This window comes from Fimicolochytrium jonesii (genome assembly GCF_025526975.1).
Source record: "Fimicolochytrium jonesii strain JEL569 chromosome Unknown EV422scaffold_46, whole genome shotgun sequence".
Taxonomy (NCBI): Eukaryota; Fungi; Chytridiomycota; class Chytridiomycetes; order Spizellomycetales; family Powellomycetaceae; genus Fimicolochytrium; species Fimicolochytrium jonesii.
This window is the reverse complement of record NW_026515713.1, coordinates 65,053-86,153: the sequence shown is the minus strand read 5'-3', so window position 1 is coordinate 86,153 and position 21,101 is coordinate 65,053. Positions and strand designations below refer to the sequence as shown.

The following is a 21,101-nucleotide window of genomic DNA, read 5'->3' as shown; positions in this document are numbered from 1 at the left end:
ATCCCGCGACTTGACCCGTCCAAATGGGGTCGTTGAACGTGCGGAAAGGTGCGTCTCAAGTGCGGGGTCCGAGTATCTCTCGGGTCGCGCTATCGACGCTCTTTTGCGATCCGTAGGTTTCTAACCTCCAGGACAGCGCTTTCTAGACCAACGCGTTTGTTGATGGACGCGGGTTGTCTCCAGACATTGCAGCCGATTGCGCGGTAAGGCGCCGTCGAGGGTCGTTATGCGGTTGCGCTCAGCCTTGCTGTTGCGATCTGCACTCTCTGCCACGTGACACGGTCATTGAATTCAATTCAATTAGAAGGAGCGGCGGCTTCCCTCTTTGGGAGCGACCCCATTGCAACTTCGGCAGCAGCAGCAGCAGCAGCAGGGGTGGTATCTGTAGGTAATTCAGTGGTGGTGTATATGTATAGGTGTAGTGGATATGCAGCAACAGCAACCCCTCCGGTCGGCCAGCCGCCTGCGCACACCGTTCGCCATCCTGACCCTGACAACCGCCTCTGTCGGCCTCATCACCGCCTACCACTACCGTCGTCTCGAGACTCTCCCCGCCGCCGCCCAACTACCGGCTACCTTCCGCTCGCTCATCACCCCAACCGCCTCCTGGGGTCTCTACAAGCGTCGTCTCAACAGGCCGGTTGTCCTCACAAGCACGACTGGCGGCGACGAGAGCACCACCACCCTTGGCAAGCCTGCCAACGGTGACAATCAGCACAGAAAGAACACCTCCGCCATCCAAAAGCTTACAACGGGCGTACTCACTTCCCGCCCTTACGACCTTGAAGTCTCTCTCTCACGCCCTGAGGAAAACGCCAAAGACGTCAACGTCGACGACATTGGCGTGAAATTCGGCAACTTGGTCCTCGAACAGCGGCCCGATAGCGCTTCCGTCGTCTTTCGATACCAGCATCCCGGGATTGACTATCGTTTGTACCTAAGCGTCGTGGAGGGTCCTGGCAATGCAACGAATACCATAGTCGGTAATGTGACGGAACGATACATGACGCCCGACACCATCATGTTAGGATTCGTGGACTATTCGAACAGTAAAACGCATGAGTTGGGAAGTCGGGTGTTTGTGCCAATATTGTGCGAGGCGGCCGCGAGGATGATTGAGCGTGGAGAGATGGATTGGATCTAGGTCCGAAGGTGGTATACATCCATACGGCGAGAAGCATATACAGAAGGGGAGGAGATACGTAAACGGAGATGCCTCGACGGAAAAATACAACGTGGACGCTAGCGCCGGCGCTTGGTCCCTGCTTCCCAATTTCCTTCGCCCCCCAAACACGCCGCACCTGATTCACAGCAAACGCCGCATTTTTAAGCCGACCCAAACGACTCCTGCCACTCCCGATACTTGTCCCCAAGCGCCTGATTCGATGACGGCCGCGTGCTCCCTATCGCCGCCTCAACATCCGCTTGTTCAACCGGGTCTCTTTGCAATCCACCTACATGACACGGTAATAATCAGAAAACAACATGATTTGCGGATACAAGACCAAGTAATTACCTGCATCAGCGGCCTCCCTATCGATCCCACCGCCTAGGTCACCGTCCATAGCATCCAACGCATCAAAGAATTTCCGAATCGGCCGCATCGCCGCTTCCTTGCACACCAGTTTGATGTCCGACCCAGAATACCCTACATACGAAACACCTGCTCGTTAGCCCGCCTCACATTTTCCACAACCCTCGTTCACATCGTGGCTCCGCAACTTACCTTCGGTCAACGCCGCCAACCTATCGTAATCCAACTTGCCCACCGGTAACGACGCCGAGAACGCATCCGCCCCTGGTGCGCTAACCGCCGCTTCAGACGCGCACGCAGGCAGATTGTTGCGAAACATTGCAGTTCGCGCCGGTGCGTCGGGGACATCTATCAGAATCTGCCCAGGTTTATTCCGTCAGCGAAGTAGACAAACGGCAGATTGGTGAATGAGTGACAACTAAAGACGCGTACCCGCTTCTCCAACCGCCTCAACATAGCCATATCGAGGTCCCACGGCAGATTGGACGCGGCGAGGAGGAAGACGTGCTCGTTGGTTTTGGAGAGGCCGTCCATCTGTTCGACGGAAGTGAGCGATTAGCGGTAGTTTTGAGATTTCAAGAAGCGTGATGAGTCCTACGGTGTATTCGTTCCCCCCCTACCTGTATCAACAACTCGGTCTTCATCCGTCGACTGCCTTCGTGTTCGGCGCCGTCGGAGGTGCGGTGGGACATGATCGACTGTTTGAGGCGTAGAATGCGTAGGCATAGCTTAGAGTAAGCCAACCAATAGATGGCGTAAACAGGAGCCCAATACGATGAGAGAAGATCACCTCCAACTCGTCGAGGAAGATGGTGCTCGGCGCATGATACCGCGCCAGTTCGAACAGGACCCGGACCAGCTTTTCCGAGTCGCCTGTGAAGCAAATCGAATAGAGGCGGGATCCATTCAGCCTCACCGTCCACCTCTCCCGCACCCCCAAAAGAACGCACGCCTCGCTCAACTACCCACCTCTCCACTTGCTAACAATACTACTGGCACTAACGTTGAAAAAGGTAGTCTCACATTCGGTCGCAACCGCCTTCGCCAACATCGTCTTCCCCGTCCCCGGCGGGCCATACAGCAAGATCCCCTTCCACGGCGTCAAGATCCCGCTAAACAGCTGCGGGAATTTCAACGGGTACACCACGGCTTCCTTGAGCAGCCGCTTGGACCGGGCGAGCCCGGCGATGGCGGTGAAAGGGATCGAGGGGTTGGTGGTGAAGATGTCGCGGGAGATGGTGGCGGCGAGGGCGGAGAGGTCCGGGTGGGTGTAGAGGTGGGGGAGGGGTTTGAGGAGGCGGGGGTGGGTGGGCATCTCGGGGGTGGGGTTGGGTGGCTGTTGGTAAAAGTTGGGTGAGGGTTGGGATGTGGCGTGGAATGAGTGGGGGATGTAAAACCTTACCTCATCTAGGGCTACTGCAACAGGCTTCTCAGAGACCTTGGTCCCTACAATCCCACTCCACCCCTCACCACCTCCCTCGGCATCCTCTTTCCGCCCCGCCGACGTGGGTCGCTTCGCCTTCGCCCTACCACCTCCATCCCCCTCAACAGCCCTCGAAATCGCCGCCCGTGGTCCGCGCGTCACTTTCGCGAGAGAGGGGTGGTACTGCTCCACCGGTGTGTCGTCGGTGCGGGTGAGGTCGGGTTGGGAGCGGGGCGTGCGGCGTTTTGGTTTCGCTGTTCCTTCTATCCATATGCAATGCCGAGTGGAGTGGGTGAGTGTGGGCTCTGGGTTGACTCCCCCATGCCTGCAGCCAGACCGTACCGTCCTTCCCAGCCGCACTGCGGGTCAGTTTGGGCGGTTTGCCGAATTTGATGTTGTAGTAATTCTCATACTCCTACGCCCCCACGATTCCAACGGTGAGTTTCATTTCACACCCACAACGTTAGCCGGATCCCCCTATATACGATGGCAAAACGCAACGGCACCTGCAACACATGCAGCAGATCGACGTTATCCGCCACCTGCACTTTGCGGAGGGAGACGTTTGATTCCGCTTGTAGTTTCTCGACCGTCTCCATATACCTAAAACCCACACCATATGTTCGCCCACTGTTAATGCGCCGTTCGCGGTTGGATGCTCCCCTCGTCTCTCCGTGAGGTCCATTCGATTCGCCCCCCGGGACGTGCCGTGCGCTCCCAACCAAAGGGTGTGAGTACGCACCCATGCACCTCCAGATGATCCAGTATAAGCACCATCAAGTTCCGCTGCCGTTGCTGCGTCCGCGTCTCCTCCTGCAGAACGACAGTGGAGCGTCAGAACCGCCGGCCCCTAGGTGGGATTCATCCCGAAAGCGGAGACGGACTCAAACTCAACTGCTAATCGGGCCTCGCTGGCCGCTTTGATGCGGGTCAGGGACATGTCGGAGCCTTGCATCATCGTGCGGTGCGGGTCCTGGGCAATAGGGAGGGGTTTGAGCTTCTGTGCAGATGCTTGGAGCCTGCTCTGGGTGCTAGGGTCGGGAGAGCCAGACATGGGCTTTTGTGCATCAATGCAGGGTGTATGGGACGCGTCAAAATGGCCTCGCGTCAGAAAGGGACCCGGCTGGGACATGGACGTTCGGACAGACACGGGACAGTGGACCCCGATAAGAGTGGCACTGCTTCACTGTGACTGCCAAAGCCTGCCACTTCCACAGCTTCCAGAGTAGATCTCAATGCTACAAATGAGCCACGGGGCTGGTGGTGGTTACAACGATGCCCGCGGGTCGAGCGGGATGGGGGCACTAGTCGAGCGAATGCATGGTCGTTGATGGCACAACCTGATCCTGATTTATCTATACAGCCCGCAAACACCATTGGGTGCGATATTTCTTTTCGTGATACCGGGTGTGATAAGGCTCAGAGAGACTTTTCTATTTGGCAACACATACAGAAACAGATCACGTATACATTTTCACGACCATAACCAAGGACACAACACCCCCCAAAAAAGTCAATACAGCTCTGCCCACATGGAGTAAACATTAATCAACAAGCAATGTTGATGTACTCCCCCCGCGTCCCCCGCAACCACTCCAACCCCATCCCCTCCTCCTGCCCTCTCTCCGTCTCTCCGTGCCCATGATCACATCGCTCGATCAGGACATCCCTCACACCCCCACCAGCTGGTGATAGTTGTGGGGAAGGCGTGTGCAGACAATCATGCGCAGCCCTGAACAAAAACATCGACTTGCAATCCCGACAGTGCAGGTTGAGCTCGTGGATGGTGCTGTGGTTGATTTCCATGGGTGGGTGGCTGATCACTAAAAAGATCACAACAGATGTTAGTCCGGATGTAACGTGCGCGGTGTGAATTCGGGAGGTTTGATGACTTACCAGTGAACCCATGGTCATGCTCCGTCACCGGCCGCTGCTCATGCGAGACATCGACGCCGTGGCCGCCGTCGATTGTGCGCCAATGTCTTAATAACGTCGCGAACGGGATTGTGGGGGTGGTCGAATTTGTCGCTGGTTCCGAGATGCCATGCGTTCCGTTGGTGGTTGTGTGGGATGATTGCATGCTGGATGTGGCAGGCGGGTCGGTGCTGGTCGAGTGGGTTGGCGGGGCGGTGATATGCGTAAGATTCGCACAAGACGAGGAAGCGCTACCCAACGGCGGGTGCGGCAGCGGCGGCAGAGACGGCACATCCATCGCTTCATTCAATCCCTCCGCCACACTGTCACCTTCCACACCGGCATGCACCTCCCGCGCATCCTCAAGCCTCACCGTGGAGTTCGACCGCTTGAACCCACCCGTGCGCTCCTCAATTGTCTCGATGAGGCTTCGGACACGGATCGGAATAGAAGGAGGGGAGGAGGGTTTGGGTGAGACGACGAGGGCTTGTTGCGTTTGCGTTTGCGTTTGCATTTGCGCATCATCCCCCTTCCTGTGCCGACCACCCACACCCCACGTCACGTCCGTATCCCGCACACAAGCCCGTCCCCTTCGTCTGCGCACAGCGCCACTACGCTCCAACAGCTGGAAAGGGTTCAGGGTTTCTTCCTCTTGAGGGCGTTCCCGTCTGCCATGGTGCTTACCGTGCCCGTGGCCGTGACCGCTGACACGACGGTGGCCTTTGTAGCCTGGGGTGCCGGAGGTGGTGTACCAGTTTTGCGGGGTGAGGGAGCGGGAGTTGCGGCGGGTGGCTGTGGGTTCGGCGGTGGTGGATGGCGGGTGGAGGGTGGTCGGGAGACGGGGTGTGAGGGAGGTTGGGGATTCCGCTGCTGGGGCTGTGTGGACTGCTTGTCCAGCATGGGTCTGGGAGGTGGGTGGAATAAGGAACGTCGGCTCCGTCGCTGACCTAGGACGTGGTGTGTCTCCGATTCTCCCCGCGTTCAAGACTATCCCTAAATCGCCGTCCCCACGCATCGGAACTGTCCCATCGTTGAGGACCAATGTGGGCAGTTGCGGAGCGGAAGCTGGTGAGCGGGAGAGAATCTTGGTTGATGCCGCCTGCTGCTGTGCGGAGATTGCCTGATTCGAGAACTGCTCTACCAGGCTGCGGATGGCATTCGACATTGACGCAGACGTGCTGCGGTCTGAGGGTCTTGGTGGGCGGACATGGTGGTCGTTGTTGGTGAGGGGTGATGGAGGTGGCCAGGCATGTAGCATTTTCGCATAAAAAAGCGGCGCAGTATTGGGGTTTGTAGCGTTTGGAGGGAAGACGTTGGGAACGACTCAACTAGATGTTACTCGCTTTGGCGGTTGAAAGGGAGGTCAAGATCCTCGCTGGAGTCGCTGGTATGACAACTACTTTGGCCCTGACAGGGCGACTCTCGCACTTCTGTTGCGAGCGGAGCTGCTTATAAGCGCGCGACGATGTTTATTCTTCTGATAGGGTGTCCTCGTTTGACTTAACGTTGGGTCCCAATAAACAGCTCTCTGATACTGAGAGTTTCTTTGCAGCGGAGTTTCGCCTGCACGAATGACACACCGCGACGTGAGGGTGACTCACCCCCCTACGCCCCAACGTTCCTAACCATTCGTAACAGCTGCTTCGAACGACCCCAAAGCGGCGTTATTCTTGAAAGCATCCGCCAGCCAATCCCCAATTTTCCCACGCCAATCTCAGCCTCCCTAACTGCACCAGCAACAACCGTTCACAATGTCCACCCGCACAGAACGCATGAACGACAAGGCGGGAAACGACAGGAACGCTAAAATACTTAAGGAACTCATGGCGAGGCCTGATAACAGAAAATGTGCTGACTGCAGGAAGAAGGACCCGAGATGGGCTTCTTGGAACTTGGGCATCTTCTTTTGCATCAGATGTTCGGGGCACCACAGGAATATGGGGACTCATATATCGAAGGGTAAGCCGGGAGGAGCGATGGGGGAATGGGGCCCAGCGGAGCGGTAGTGAGATTGCGGCGAGCGAAGAGAGGAGTAGGGGATGCTTAAGGAGTGTGCCGGAGGCGCAGAGATGCTTGAGCCTCGAGCCCAGCGAGGTTTGGTTCGGTCTGGGAGCGGAGCGAGGCCGACCAGAGTGAACGCCCTCTCGCGAGCGATAAGCGGCGATCGGCGCGAGTTCTCGGCGGCAAACGTCGGCAATTCCCATTTTCCCACGACCCTGAGAGAGGCGTCGTATCTTTGGCGAGCGAAGCGAGCTACGCTTCCCCCACCCCCGCCCAACATCCGCGAGCGGACGAGCAGGATTCTGCCGTCATTCATGAACAATTTTCATTGCGATTTTCTTACTGCCTTTTTTTCTTTCCCACACAGTCAAGTCAGCAGATTTGGATACATGGACGGAAGAGCAGATTGCGAACATGGTTCGCTGGGGCAACGGCAAGGCAAAGTAAGCTGCTCATCGTAACATGCATGTCATTATCTGAATTATTTCATACTTACACTCCTCGTTCCCCAAGTCAATACTGGGAACAACAGCTGCCTCCAGACTTCACACCTCCCGAAAGCAGCATCGACCAATTCATTCGCGCAAAATACGAGCGCAAACAGTACGCCATGAAAGGTCCCGTGCCCGACCCATCCACTCTCAAAGCCGTGGAAGGCGTCGCACCCACCACCACAGCCGTGCAGACTACGCGAACCTCGCCTCCCATGGCGCGTCTCGCCAAACCGGGTCCCGTCGCCAACCAGCCCTCGTTTGCAAACTTTGCCCCTCCGCCCGGCGCGGCGGCTCCGAAGCCGAGTGTTTCTGCCGCCCAACAACAGCCTCAAGAACAACAACAGCAGCAGCAGGCACCTCAATCCGCCGCTCAGCAGTTGTTTGACGTCTTCTCTGGTCCGTCCTCAGGCTCTGCACCGGCTACATCCACAAACGCATCCCCCGCGAAAGATGTCAAAAACTCCATTCTGTCTTTGTACGGGCAGCAGCAGCCCACCCCGACCAGCAATACCTCACCGCAAATGAACGGCCTAGGCGCTTTGGGCGGTCTCCCGCAATTTGGGGGCGGGTTCGGCCAGCCTGCGCAACTACAACAGCAGCAGCCGCAGCAGCAGCAGCAGCAGGGTGGTGGATTCCCCGCCTCCTTCGGCGCGTTTGGACAACCGTCCGCTGGGTCCCCTCAACCTTTCGGCGGCGCATCCTCATTCGCAGGGTTCGGCGCCCAGCCGCAGCCCCAACAACCCCGACAACCCCAACCATTTAGCCAATTTCAACAACCCGCCTCTCCCGCCCTCTCCCAACAACAACAGCAGCAACAACCCAACCAATTCCAAGACCTCTTCACAACCCCCAATCAACAACCCCAACCTCAACAACAACCCTTCCAAAACATGTTTGTACAACAACCACTACAGCCACAGCAGCAGCAGCAGAAATTGCAGTCGTCGGGCATTGCGGATTTTGTAGGGTTCGGGACGGCGACGGGTAGTGCGGTTTCGCCGACGAAAGCGGGGGCCGCGGCGGCGAATCCGGTGGGTGCGCTCGGTGGATTGGGGGACGATTGGGGGGCGTTCCATTGAGGGGTGAGGGGTAATCCCTCGGATAGAATCCAGAGCCGGCGTGGAAGGTTGATGTTGGCGCCTACTCGCCTACTCTTCCCCCCCTCCAACCCGCTTTCTTCCTTGCGTTGCGAGTCAGGAGAACATCATTGATTTCCTTGAAGCCTCCCTCTGTCCCAATTTGGCGAACACTACCCGAGGCCCTTCCCATTTCTGTTGTCTATGAATCATCGTCCTTTACTCCTTTAATGAAATCGGCTATCTCTTGGACGACGTCAAGACGTGTCAAGAACGCATTCCTTCGAGCTTTGACCGTCTTCCAGAAATATTGTGGAATGTATGGATAGCATGCATGTGCACTGCTGTCAATAGCTTTTTTCTCGCCTCAAACGATGTACGTCCACGGTAATACGTCGATTTCATAGGCGTTCAGGATGTACGAACCGGAAAAGAGCATGGGGAATGGCAGGGCGCAGCCAAAAGTATAGCGAGCAATGATGGTCATTATACACATATACGTAGAACATGTACCTTTCGTTCGATTTTGTCGTGGACTTGGAACAGGCATGATTACTAATTCCACTGACGGTTTTTGACAGCGCGGCTCCGACTCGACGCAAAAAGCACCACAGCTCGAATGACGACCCATGATAACAATGGAAGCATCTAGAAGTCGACGAGTTTGCAGGGGCTGAGAAGAAAAAACCGCTCAAGGTTGGATCACCGCCGGCTGTCTCCCACAAGCGTTAGTTAAGCTCACCCATTCGGCGAAAGCCAGGAATGGCCACCTTTCGCCGGGTTTAGCCGAGAATAGCCCTATATTTGGCACCAGCGACTTGGCAATCATTTCCATTAGCCCGCGTCTCGTAAACGTTGGCGTCCAACAAACCTAATTCATAGCTTCATTGGGATGAATTGTCGAGGAGGCATGCATGACCCGTCCACCGCCCATGCACCTTGGGCGAGGTTACGTCTGACAGGGGATCAACAGCAACCCTTCGCTCGCCCACCTCCTTAAAAACCTTGCGGAAGGGCCGGGTCCCGTCTTGCGATTTTCATACACTATCCTAAACCCTTGATCCACCTTCAATCCACCGCTTTGCTGCATTCCCTGCTAATTGAAGCATTTTACAGTACTTTGTCTTCACTAACAATCGTCGACAAACATGGAGGAAGGCCGAGAAGCCAACGTCGCTGAGCTCGCTCAAGAGTCGCGCCATACTGAGACGAAGAAACTCTTCCCAGGCGTCCCTCTCACCATCTTGGCGCCTGTGTTGGTCGCTTTAGCGCTCATTGGTGTCATTCTTCCGGTATGCCTCCACTGTGGGGTGCAAGGCTGACTTTGCAACGAGCTGACCGTTTGGGTTTCATCTGCTCTAGAATACCTACATCTTGCAAAACGCCAGTCAGGACTCCACGCAGGATGTGACCAACAAATATCTGTCCTCGCTGCTTTCCAACGTATGTATAATTTTTTCTCGCGGCGCATGATGACGACGTGTTTTACCGAATGCTCATTCCCAACGATCCCTGTAGGTCAGATACCAAGTGGAAACGGTCGTCAACCCTTTAAAGCCGGTAGCTACTATCTTGGCAGGAATCCCTGCGAGCACGAACTGGCTCCTTTCCGGTAACGACCGTTGTTCTTCAGCCCCGCTCACTATGCATTTCAAAAGTCTCATCCGTCCATCCATAGCCCAAAAGGACAACTATACCAATCTCGAGGCCTTCGCCGAAACAATCTCCACTTATGGCGCCACAAAGGCCGCTCTTAGCCTGGATGGAGTGGTCTGCTTGCGTGCATCATGGAGAGCTGGCTACGAGTATGCATGGTCTTTCAATCGCTCTGTACCTTGAAACCGCCTCACTGACTACATGCGTTCGTATCAGGAACCTCGGGTTAGGAATCCGCGACGTCAACAAAACCACGGTTAACCTGGGCATCATCCAGCTGATTGTGCCTCCGGGTTATCCCGACACCGTTGCAGCGATCACGGACAATGATAGTAAGTCCGATATGCGATATATCTGTCAAAACTGACATACTCATCGAGATTCGTCATGGCCTCAGCACCCTTTCAACAGCGTGGCATTGTCGTCGACCAGACCAGTAAGTGACAAGAGTTTCGTGAAAGGTCGTAGAGAACTAGGATTGACACAGGACTGACACTGCCGTATTTAACGCAGCTTGGTTGCCGAAGGTTCCACTGCCGAACGGTACTTTTCCTCTTACCATTCCGAGTTCAGGTTAGAACGCCGTTATTTCCTCTCCTCGGTCGGAAGTATTCCTAATACGCGAATAACTTTCGTTAGTGTACATCAACTTGGGTCTCGTCCCTACGACTAGTTTCATCGGTATGGCTTGCATTCCGATAATGTTTTTTCTATCCATCTTTCCTCATCATCTTCTATGTAACAGTGTATAAGGACTCAGTCACCAAGCAGCAGATTTCGTACGCTGTAAAGAGCGTCTTCCTCAACCCGACCGACAAAACCCCAGCGTACACTTGTGCCGCGGGTATCAAGACTGCCACATCGTGGAACACTGCCCTATTGAAGGCGAGACCAACCGAGGACTCAGGTTCGTTGAGACTGGGCTGCTAGCGACCGGTCCCAGAGGACCTACATGTACTTGCGCTCTAACCTTCACCCACGCCGATTCCAGTGCTCACCCTCTTCGACCCGCAATTCAACATCCTCGCTTCCACCGGGATGGTCATGAACGCGACGGCGAGCTCGACCACGTACGATACTGCTTACCCCAACGAGGACGCGCTTGCGTTCCAGACCTTCATCAAGTCGAAATATACTCTCGCTGGTGCAGTCGCAGCCGGAAAGGCGCAAACCACGTTTGAAGTCGAAATTGCTGGTACCCACTATGTATGTGTTTTCGTCGTTTTGCTGTTGCGCGCTGTCGGGCATACGAAATGACAGGAGGCTGATTCTCTATTTTTGTGTTAGATCGTTGGAATCGATTTGGCCGGCGCCCAGACATACCCCTCGTACCCGCTTCTTCTCGTTGCTGCGATTCCTCGTGAAAAGGTACAATTCGAAGGATACAGTATCAGATTTTGGCCTTCCACCCTTACCAGATCTTCTTCCATGCAGATCTACGGCAAGATCGAAGCTGCCAAGAAACGCAGCACGGGCGTTGTCATTGGAATCGCCATCGCCGTGACTGCCTTTGTAGCGGCTGTCTTTATCGTTGTCGCGCTTCCGCTCTTGACGCTTGCGCGGGAGATGGAGAAGCTGACCAAGCTAGACTTTGGATCTCTCGAGGCGTCTGGATCGTTGGAGCGCCGCAGTTTGATTTGGGAGTTGAGTAAAGTGCAGACTACCTTCGCTACGATGGTCAAGGTACGTAGCGACGGTTGTGTTTGTATGATGCTGAACAATCAATTAATGTTTTCTAAACAGGCATTCGCTGGCGCCATCAAGAAGAACCGTGCGTTGGTCAACAAGTCTGCTCAAAACGGAGGAGCAGTATCTAGCACCAGATCCGGCGTTAACGCCAGCACTAAGAATTTGCCGGGAGCCGGAGGAACTATTAACGCAAGTACCAAACACATGATAATGGGACCGCCGAGCCCGACCACGAAGAACCCCTCCGGCGGGTTCTAAGATCAGGTCTCGCAAGTTTTTTTCACTTCATTTCGCGGTCATTTTTGGATTTTGGAGTTTCGGAAGATAGGTCTTTGATACCCTTCCCCATTGGAGCTAAAGACCCATCGTTATGTTTTCGCTGTGCGTGTGCCTAGGTATACCATAGGGACATCGTCGCTTGATTCTGCCTGTATAACTTATCAAAGTGTCACCATTTTAAAGCACGAATAGTGCAGCCCGATAATTTCATACCAGATGCCGTCAATTCAAGTGAGACGCCAAGAACCAGGGGTGGCAGCCGCTCGTCAGGCTATGCCAAAGAAGGATGGGAAGGTCGACAAGCGCTGGAACTCCTGAGGTCCATTCTGTATGCGCAATATGACCTTCATGTCCATTGTTCCGAGCTTCCGAAAGCTTGGGAGCGCGTGCATTCAGAAACTCAACCGTCAAAGGCAAAGAAACGGATTGTCCTTTCTTTCACACTTTGCACCGGGCTTGATGCCGGACAGCGGGACATGGAATGAGGCAGGACGCTGGACGTTGCATACAACCACTTTACTGGCTGGATTAGTAGCGCTTTGTCCCTAAGGGCCAAGGGAAGGTTGAAGATGTGGGATACTCGACGGTGGAGGTGAAAATGACAGTATTTGGGATGGGTGTGGCGATAGCATATCTGCTTCCCCCTTTCTCTCGATCTCGCACAATTCCACAGAAGGACTTTTACGAGCTTCGAAAATGAATGGACACATGTATTGGGCTGGATCGCACGGAAGGGCAAATGTGCTGGAGAGGCAGAGCTGAAAATGGTATCGAACGTAGTCAGTTAAGCGGGCGCTTTGTAGTTTTCGATTTGTCGTTGTTGGAACAGTGTTTATCCAATGGTTTTCAGAGGTGTTACTGGGACTATTACGCATTTTGTGTGCTTATGATATCGGCTCTTACAGAAACTGCTTTCCTTCAAAAGGCTATTTCTGGATGTCGCCCGTTATCGTATGGACATGGAAAACGAAGGAGATGGGATGTCTCGCAACCGACGGGGATGTCCGAAAGAGCGTGTCCGAACGGTGACCGGCAAAGAGTGTGACCTTTCCCAACGTTCCCAACGTTCTCGGCCGACAAAAGCGACCGACAGAACAGAACCCAGCGCCTAGAACACAAGTCACAGAAGATACTACCGGAGGGTCATTCGGCATTCCGGTTCAGTTCGTCCCTCTCCTTCGACGGTCTACTTCGCTACCTTACATTTGCTACCGTAGTCTTCTCGTCACGATTGCGAAAGTCACCCACACAGTACGCGAATCGGACGACACAGGTTATCGCCCTGCCACTGCCCTCCAACACCTTACCCTTGCAGCAGTAAGCCAATAAACCAGTCCTCAAGTGGCCGCAAGACGCCACTTCCGTTTCCTTCCGCAATGTCTATGGGATACGGCGGTGCCGGTGGGGCGAGACCGTCAATGGGTGCTCAACGCATGTCACTCGCGCCGCGAGGAGGTCCCGGAGGTGGTGGGATCGGCGGGATGGCGGGCGGATTCGCAGACGGATTCGGTGGCGGTCGCATGTCTGACGCGCGCATGTCTGGGGTTGGGAGGAATATGGGGTCAATGTCGAGGTACGAGCTTTCTCGAATGTGCGTTCCTTCAGTGCAGACAGATTTTCTAATAGACGCGCCACATGTAGGAGGTCAAGCCAGTACGCAGGCCGCCCCTCAACGATCGGCGGCGCCGTCACCAACAAACCGCTTAAAGACCCACGTCCAATCCGCGACAAAGCATGGCAAGCGAACGCCATCAAAACCGTCATGCCGTTCCTGCTCGACCGCGGATTCAACCAGCCGCTGGGGACAAAGATCCTACAGGCTCCCTCGTTCGCGTTATATCAAAGCATGTTCAAATTTCTGTACGCGCAGTTGGATCCGGATTATGTGTTTCAGAAGAAGTTCGAGGAGGAGGTGCCCGCGATCTTGAATGCGTTAAGATACCCGTTTGCGGACGCGATTAAGCCGTCGCATTTTGGGGCCGTTGGGTCGATGCACACTTGGCCGACGCTTTTGGCGACGTTGACGTGGATGGTTGAGTTGATTGAGGTGGGTTACACCTCGTTCCCTTTGAATGCTTCGAATTGACCATTCATTTGCCTCTATTCACCGTCAGTGCTGCGAGATGAACGACGAAAGGGAAATGGGCGACGACGTCGATTTCGCAGACGACTTGGTGCCTGAAAAGATCTTCTTTGACTTTGTGAAGGAAGCATACAAGCAGTTCATGAAGGGAGACGACAACTATGCGGCCATGGATACGCAGCTTATGGATATTTTCGGTACGGAAGGACCGGGAGACCTGCGAGGGATATAAGTGTCGTGCACCTGCTGATTCGCCGATTCGTGACATTCCAGATCGGAAACAGGAGCATGATCTTGTTACTGTGGAGAAGCTTGAGGCAGAGCGTACGGCTTTGGACGAAGAGTGGAAGCAGTTGACTGAAGGCGAGGTATCCGTTCGATTCGACCGTTCGGCGTCGATACCCCACCATGGATGGAACCCCCCGCTGACATCCACATCCCTTCCATCCGCCAGGCGCCTGTCGTAACCCTCGAAAAAGAAGGCAAGCTCCTCCAATCCGACAAAGAAAAATTCAAGCAATACATCCTGCACGTCGAATCCAAAATCCAAAAATTCCAAGACTCGATCCTAGCCCTCCAAGAGGATCTCGACGCAAAAGAAAAGGAAACGGACCAGCTCACCGCGGAGAAAGCCGGCTTGCAGCGGACCGTTGACGCGCAGGAGATCTCGCCGGCGGATGTGGATCGCATGACGGCGGAGAGGGAGCAGTTGAGCCAGACGTTGGAGAGTGTTGCCCAGAAGATGGAGGAGGCGAATACGAACGTGTGGGAGAAGGAGATTGCGTTGCAGAAGAGGATGGATCAGGTATGTCCTGCTGTTGATATGAGATCGAGGTGGAATTGGGTATGGTGATGCTGACTTGTTGAAACTACAGCTTGAGCGCCTCATACAAGAGTACAACGCCTTTGCATACAAACTGGGCATCTTGGGCTCTGACCCTGTTGACGCAGAGCTCGCTGTAGAGCTCGAGCTGCGTGCTCATGCATCGCGGCCCGACCAGATGGTATCCCTTGATCTGCGCAACAAAGCTAAGGTTGGTATTTTGCTTCGCAGCCCGGGCCCCCGAACATAATCTCACCATATTTCATCCCACAGCCCGGCCTAGCGACCCTCCGCACCCGTTTCAACACGCACCTGCACAAAGCCCAAAACGAGTCCATCGCCTTGCAAGAAACACTCGACAACCTCAACTGGGCGCATACGCAGAAGAAGGAGGAGTTGTTGGAGATGGAGGAGAAGATCCGGATGTTGGGAGAGCGGTATCGGGAGGAGCAGGAGGTATGTTTATCTATTCATGGCGGCGGGTGTGGGACATTCGTTGCCGCTCGGCCATATCTCGTGTCTGATACCTTTTTTTTTTTCTAGCAAATCGGCATGGAAAACACGGCATCAACGGAAGAGATCCAGCAATACGAACGCAACCTGCAGCGGATGAAGATTGAGTCCAACGGCGCGCTGATCCAGTCGCAGCAGTTGATGCAGAAGGCGGTCGTCGAGTACGTTCATCCAAAAGAGAAAAAAAAAACCGTCCCGCCATCCCTCCTCATCCCCCACCCTCCTTCATATCTTAAAACCCCTTCAATCTCCCATTCCAGGTACGAACAGGTTTCCCGCCAAACAACAACCACCCGCGAACGCCAACTCAACGACATGGCCCGCGCCCTCATCGCCGCGTTCGACTGCCACCAGCACGTGCATGGCGCGCTGGAGGAGCTGCTCAGGGACGCGGATGCGGGGTACAAGGCGGCGAGGGAACGCGCGGAGCAGGTGCGGGGCGGACGGGGAGGTGCGGGAGAGGAGGAGATGGTGGTGGCGTGAGGGGAGATGGGGTGCGCTGGGCGTGCTGGGTATCGGGGAGTTTTCGTTCATGTGCAGGAGCGGATGGGGATGTGGATGGTGAAGAGCTAGATGCGAACAGTGGGGATGGGATATGGACGTTCAGGCACTATGGGCGGCCGGTAGCAGAAGTCATAATGATCAGTTGTCAAGACATTGGAATATCATCCTCCCAACGTTCTCAAAACGATGACGACGTTTAGTTTCGCTTTTCCGTTTGCCCTTGCGGGGTCCTTGGCAACGTCCCCTTATCTGTCATACCATCAAATTGCGGAAAGGAAAAGGAAGCCATAAAGGAATCATTTTTCTCATAAGATTTTCAACATTTGTAGCGAGTAGTAGTAGTGTGTATGGGTTCGTCCTCTGCAAAGGACCTTTGGGTATCACCTACGAAATAAAAAAGAAAGAAGCAAAAAAGCGACGGGAAACAGCAGAAATGGGGGAAGCAGCATAACTAGCCCAGCCCCGTCCTGACGATGCGCACAAGGAAGGGAGAGGGGTTTCGAAAGAATGGTGTCCGAAAGCCCCTACCAAGGGTGGGAGGGAAGGGGAAAGGGGGAAGGGGGTATGATCCGAGCATGAAAGAGTTGTCGTTCGACCAAGGAAAAATGACAAAGAATGAACCGAGAAAAGAAGGGATTGCCGTGGGTGGACATCCGGGCGCTACTGCCCACCACCTCCACCACCACCAGCCGGATCCTCGGGCTGCCCTTGTCCCTGAGCCTGGCCACCGACACCCCACCCCGCGGGCGCAGACCACTGCTCCTCCATCGTCAATGTGTCTCTCGCCGCCGCCGGGGGCGAGGCGGCCACAGCATCACCAGAAGCACCCGAGATATTTCCCCCAGGCCTCCCAAGAATCATTTCCGCGCCACTATCTTTCCCCAGCCCCACGAGCCACGACGACAGGACGCCCGTAGGGGTGTTGGTAGCACCTCCTCCTCTCGGCGCTTGGGTATATTGATGGTGCTGGTAATTGCCGGAAGGTGGATCAGCGGATGCCTCGATGCCAAGGGAGGAGGCTAGGCTGCCTTTACGGGACGAGGATGATGTGCCGCCGCGGCGGAGGATGGCTGGTTGTTGTTGTTGTTGGGTCGGGAAGGGCTGTGAGTAGGTGAAGGGTTGCGGGGCGGTCATGTCGGTGAAGGATCCTCCTGAGGGTTGTTGTTGATGCTGCTGCTGGAAGGTGGGTTGGCGGGGACGGGGTTGCTGTTGCGATTGTTGCGCGCCCAGACCCCCTGTGCTGCCCTGACTCTCACTACTCTGCCCGCCGGCATACCGAGGCTGGGTTTTCAGCGCGTACCCACTCCCCCAAGGGGCGGACCCAGACCCGGCAGCGGAGGGATGGGTGTACAGCTCCGCGGGCATGGCGGTGTGGGACATAGCATGCTGTAAGGGGTATCGTTGCTGTCCGCTGCCGACGCCTTTCTCCGTGCTTTGGGCATCTTGTGCCCAAGACACTTCGTCCCGCCCCGTGGGATATCCCGCGGGAGAGAACTTGCGGGGCATCTCAAGAGTCCTCCCCGTCTCCCCTCCTTTTCCCTTCCCGAGATCGGATACTTCGACGTTCCCTATCCCTCCCTCCTCGTTCACAATTTGTATGGTGAGTGGCTCGGTGGGTCGACCCTACGTTCACCTTTATTATGAGTTTCGTTCGCGCATTTACCTTGCCTGTGCAGATCTGCGATCGAACATACCTGGTCATCTTGCTGGATAGTGACCGTAGACCCAATCGCGTACTGAATGGTCACTACTTTCTCAGCATGATTGGCCGTCAAGTTCCGGACCTCGTCTTTCGTTACGTACAGCAAGCTGGAATGACATACGCGTATGAGCAATCTGCGAATCCCCACCAACCTATTTTTTATAAGGATGGCGCTGTCACCTCTTGACATAATCTTTTGCCAGCAGAGCTTCCTGATCCCCTTGAACATCCTGCATGGCAGTCCTCAGTTCCGCCAGCTCCTTCTCCAACGTGTCGCACTCTGCTTTCAGGACGTCCATTCGGTAGTCCTCCTCTCGATTTCGCAGATATGCTGGACCTCCCCTAAGAAAAAGTTCACAGTGTAAGTCACCAACCTTCCAGTATTCCCGAAAAGTTCTGGCCACCAAGAAGCTGTCCCATGCTCACTTCCAACGAATGTGATTCTTTGTAGTCTTTTCAATCACATTAATGCCCTCCAGCACGTTCGTGATGTCGTAGATACGACGTTTCTGCACATTCAATTGGGTGGCGGCGTGATTCAGATCCAATATGCCATCACCGCAAGCGCTCAGAACGCTGATGAACTTCTTCGTCAGAATTCCAAGGGAACTATCGAACCGACCTGCGGAAGGAAAGAAAGGATCGTCCATTGAGCACAATATTCAAAACAAAGAAGGTCAAAAGGGTAGAACTGCCTCCTTACTGTCACTACTGCTGGCTGCCTGCTTGTCCGAAGATTTCTTCTTCGATACGCGTGGTTTTTTGACTTTCCGCCGAGGCGGAGACGGGACGGACTCCGAAGGTTCTCTTACTTGAGGGACAGATGGTCCCTCGCCTGATCCCGATGATGGAATGAAATGCGGCATTTGCGGGCGCTCTTGCGAGAACGCTTGCGACAGAGGATCAGTACGGGATGCAAATGGATATGTTGACTGAGCCTGTTGCTGCTGCTGTTGTTGCATCTGATGCTGCTGCTGCTGCTGCTGCTCTTGATGCTGTTGCACACGATGAGTCTGCGGTTGTCGAGGCAGACCATGCATTGAAGGATACTCCATGTATGTGTATGAGCGGTACGCATTTGCATACGGTTGCGATTGGTAGTAATGAGGGTATGATCGCAACGTTGCTGGCACCGCTGTGCTCGAACTCCCAGCCGTAGCTAGGGGCATTTGTATATCGAGCAAGTCTCGGTTCTGAGCATCACGAAAGAAACACGATTAAACCCACGGTCGAATTTTGGAGGCACAAACCCACAACAGGCAGACAAAAAACGACATTCATACCCGTGCCGAGTAATCCTGCAGCATTTGGGTATCGTATGGTGGAAAACCAGGGGGTGCTGTTTGATAAACATGTAACGGAGATGGTTGGTGAGAGCTGGTCGGGCATGCTGCATGGTGCGTGACACTCAGCCACCAATACTCGAGTGGGAGGAAAATGGACGCACAACCCATGCGGCCAGTGCCATTAACATACCATTGCCGCTTCGACCCCCTGGGGGTGGGTATATGTTTGCGTTGTCGTTAGGCAGCATTGCATCTCGCAGAATCTAGCGCAGATGACGGGGTGGCGCCACGTTTGCGTTTTTCTTTCTATCACCGATATAGCGGTGGCGGGTGGGTGGTGTTGACAGAACACCGAGAGAGTTATGCCTGCGTGCGGTATGGCGATGCAGGATGAGTGACTTATGGGTTGCTAGCGGACGACAAGGTCGTTCGCATGCTGCTCGTCGGCACTGCTGAAATGGTTGGCAGTTGGTTGAAAACGGAAAGGACACTTGGTGCAACGGGTGCACCGGCAGGGCTGAATGAGCGGATGGGTGAGTGGCTGCGACTGGGAGTGGGAGCGAGTGCGAATATATAGACGATCCACCACTGCCGTGAAAGCAATGGGTTCAGCGCTGGGGTTGGAAGGGGAAGAAAAAAGCGAAGGCCTCCCTCCTGGTGCGCTTTTGACCCGCGGGCTCCTTCGCAAACGCGTCAGATAGAGTGCCAATACTATATATCCTGTATATAGGACCACTGGCAACGCAATAGCAGACCCCAACAGCTGGTGGTCTGGCTTCAACCGTCCAAACAACACTCAAGACTCCCGGCTGGGTTGCGTACCTCCTTTCGTGTGTGGGTTTGTGTCAACGTATGCCCCCTCTTGCGCGAGATGGCGCGTCCGCTTGCAAGATGAGGAGAGGGCTTTGGGTCCGTTGAGCTTGCAGAGAAGAAGACCTACACTATGTATACAGTATGTACTGTACAACAAACTACGTCTACAGTGCGTTCTGCGAGTAGACAGGAGCTGATTGACCGCAGTCGACAGTGTCCCTGTGCGATCGTAGCGGTATGGTACCTTAGGCTTTAAATGAAGAAAAAGGTATATCTCCGGAAACCTGGAGAGTCAAGACTCGGGACCTACCTTCGGTCAAGAGCACCTGCAGAGAATGGGTACCGCTACAGGACCAGCACGGTATCAGAAGGATGTTCTGAATCACCCCTTTGCAAAGCCCCCTAAGGAAGGATCGACGGAAATCGATTCTTTTGAGGCGTGCCTACGATTGTCCCTTCGGAGAGTGCCCTTCCCAAGCGTCCTGAACAAGAGGCAGGCAATATCGACTGAGGCTCTTCTGAACTGCTTTCCCGCAGACCTCCGCCGAAGATCGATGGAGTTTAAACGCTGCCTGCAATGTCCTGCAGTTTTTCGGAAGTATTGAAGGGCTTGGACGGTACCGGATGGCTGTTGTAATACAATGCCTTTGGTGGAACCATCCACTGATCCCTGGGAGGTGCCACGAATCCCAGACAGGCCGGCGGTCGCCAGGGATGTTGCGCAACTCGAACACGAGTCACATTTCCGTACCCACCCGCACATATAGCCCAGAGATGTCAGGACTCGGATATGTACTGTATGTACTGTACACTACATCGACATGGCCGAGCAGTCGAAAAGAGCGATGTACACACATATACTGTACTTACCTTGCAGCAGCAACAGCGGTCAAGATATATACCTCCACCTCGCCTTGCTCGGCCTTCTTCGCACTTTGGGAATCGAACGAACCGACGACTGCGCAGCGCTTGCCTGGTGAGGCATCTTTGACTTTTGACGGTATTTGACAGCGCGCCTTTCAAGTCCAGATCCCATACCCAACATCCGGCAACATCTGCATTGGCAGCATTGCGCTCTGCAATTGTGCCTTCCTTCATCAACCATCCCAGGAACGCAAGTCCGAGAAGTAGGTCGCCATAAATTGAAAGAGGATACGAAAACCGTTAGAACTGGGATGGCAGAAAATGAACTACGCACGAATGGCAGTAAATACACATCACCGCTCAAAGTTCCAGCGACTCAGGAACCTGTTGCATTCTAGAGGTGCGGCATGGAGCTGAGTCAAAGAGTACTGCGACATACAAACGACC

At 54.7% G+C, this 21,101-nt stretch overlaps 8 protein-coding genes across 8 annotated transcripts; 4 read left to right on the top strand and 4 right to left on the bottom strand.

Moving 5' to 3' along the window:
- Positions 1-427: 427 nt before the first annotated feature.
- Positions 428-1,144, top strand: EV422DRAFT_510321 (uncharacterized protein; the record flags this gene model as incomplete). The annotated part of the gene is made up of 1 exon (XM_053068919.1): positions 428-1,144. The coding sequence occupies one exon, from the start codon at positions 428-430 to the stop codon at positions 1,142-1,144; it is 717 nt and encodes a 238-aa protein (XP_052920733.1).
- Positions 1,145-1,326: 182 nt separating this feature from the next.
- On the bottom strand, positions 1,327-4,011 carry EV422DRAFT_572463 (katanin p60 subunit A-like 2; the record flags this gene model as incomplete). Its single annotated transcript, XM_053073128.1, has 12 exons — positions 1,327-1,454; positions 1,517-1,648; positions 1,727-1,892; positions 1,967-2,068; positions 2,155-2,232; positions 2,325-2,407; positions 2,504-2,870; positions 2,937-3,220; positions 3,300-3,372; positions 3,443-3,560; positions 3,700-3,770; positions 3,853-4,011. The coding sequence occupies 12 exons, from the start codon at positions 4,009-4,011 to the stop codon at positions 1,327-1,329; spliced, it is 1,761 nt and encodes a 586-aa protein (XP_052920732.1).
- A 530-nt stretch (positions 4,012-4,541) lies between these two features.
- On the bottom strand, positions 4,542-6,359 carry EV422DRAFT_548297 (uncharacterized protein). Its single transcript, XM_053071651.1, has one exon. It carries the CDS (start codon positions 6,127-6,129, stop codon positions 4,678-4,680), a length of 1,452 nt encoding a protein of 483 aa, XP_052920731.1. The 5' UTR covers positions 6,130-6,359; the 3' UTR covers positions 4,542-4,677.
- A 182-nt stretch (positions 6,360-6,541) lies between these two features.
- EV422DRAFT_548294 (uncharacterized protein) lies at positions 6,542-8,730 on the top strand. Its single transcript, XM_053071650.1, has 3 exons — positions 6,542-6,830; positions 7,240-7,315; positions 7,386-8,730. The coding sequence occupies exons 1-3, from the start codon at positions 6,623-6,625 to the stop codon at positions 8,443-8,445; spliced, it is 1,344 nt and encodes a 447-aa protein (XP_052920730.1). The 5' UTR covers positions 6,542-6,622; the 3' UTR covers positions 8,446-8,730.
- A 371-nt stretch (positions 8,731-9,101) lies between these two features.
- EV422DRAFT_548291 (uncharacterized protein) lies at positions 9,102-12,455 on the top strand. Its single transcript, XM_053071649.1, has 13 exons — positions 9,102-9,734; positions 9,805-9,885; positions 9,961-10,054; positions 10,121-10,247; positions 10,315-10,430; positions 10,496-10,534; positions 10,612-10,671; positions 10,738-10,779; positions 10,844-11,005; positions 11,090-11,304; positions 11,386-11,466; positions 11,533-11,781; positions 11,842-12,455. Exons 1-13 carry the CDS (start codon positions 9,591-9,593, stop codon positions 12,043-12,045), a joined length of 1,614 nt encoding a protein of 537 aa, XP_052920729.1. The 5' UTR covers positions 9,102-9,590; the 3' UTR covers positions 12,046-12,455.
- Positions 12,456-13,277: 822 nt separating this feature from the next.
- Positions 13,278-16,309, top strand: EV422DRAFT_343730 (HEC/Ndc80p family-domain-containing protein). The gene is made up of 9 exons (XM_053066484.1): positions 13,278-13,639; positions 13,708-14,113; positions 14,181-14,346; positions 14,423-14,517; positions 14,604-14,954; positions 15,025-15,183; positions 15,246-15,428; positions 15,516-15,646; positions 15,746-16,309. Exons 1-9 carry the CDS (start codon positions 13,443-13,445, stop codon positions 15,966-15,968), a joined length of 1,911 nt encoding a protein of 636 aa, XP_052920728.1. The 5' UTR covers positions 13,278-13,442; the 3' UTR covers positions 15,969-16,309.
- On the bottom strand, positions 16,234-17,625 carry EV422DRAFT_343893 (uncharacterized protein). The gene has a single exon (XM_053066486.1). It carries the CDS (start codon positions 17,493-17,495, stop codon positions 16,650-16,652), a length of 846 nt encoding a protein of 281 aa, XP_052920727.1. The 5' UTR covers positions 17,496-17,625; the 3' UTR covers positions 16,234-16,649.
- On the bottom strand, positions 17,255-19,455 carry EV422DRAFT_343782 (E2F/DP family winged-helix DNA-binding domain-containing protein). The gene is made up of 7 exons (XM_053066485.1): positions 19,168-19,455; positions 18,975-19,030; positions 18,395-18,884; positions 18,118-18,313; positions 17,872-18,033; positions 17,684-17,798; positions 17,255-17,622 (listed from the first exon to the last, which is right to left on the bottom strand). The coding sequence occupies exons 1-7, from the start codon at positions 19,223-19,225 to the stop codon at positions 17,497-17,499; spliced, it is 1,203 nt and encodes a 400-aa protein (XP_052920726.1). The 5' UTR covers positions 19,226-19,455; the 3' UTR covers positions 17,255-17,496.
- Between the last annotated feature and the right edge of the window lie 1,646 nt (positions 19,456-21,101).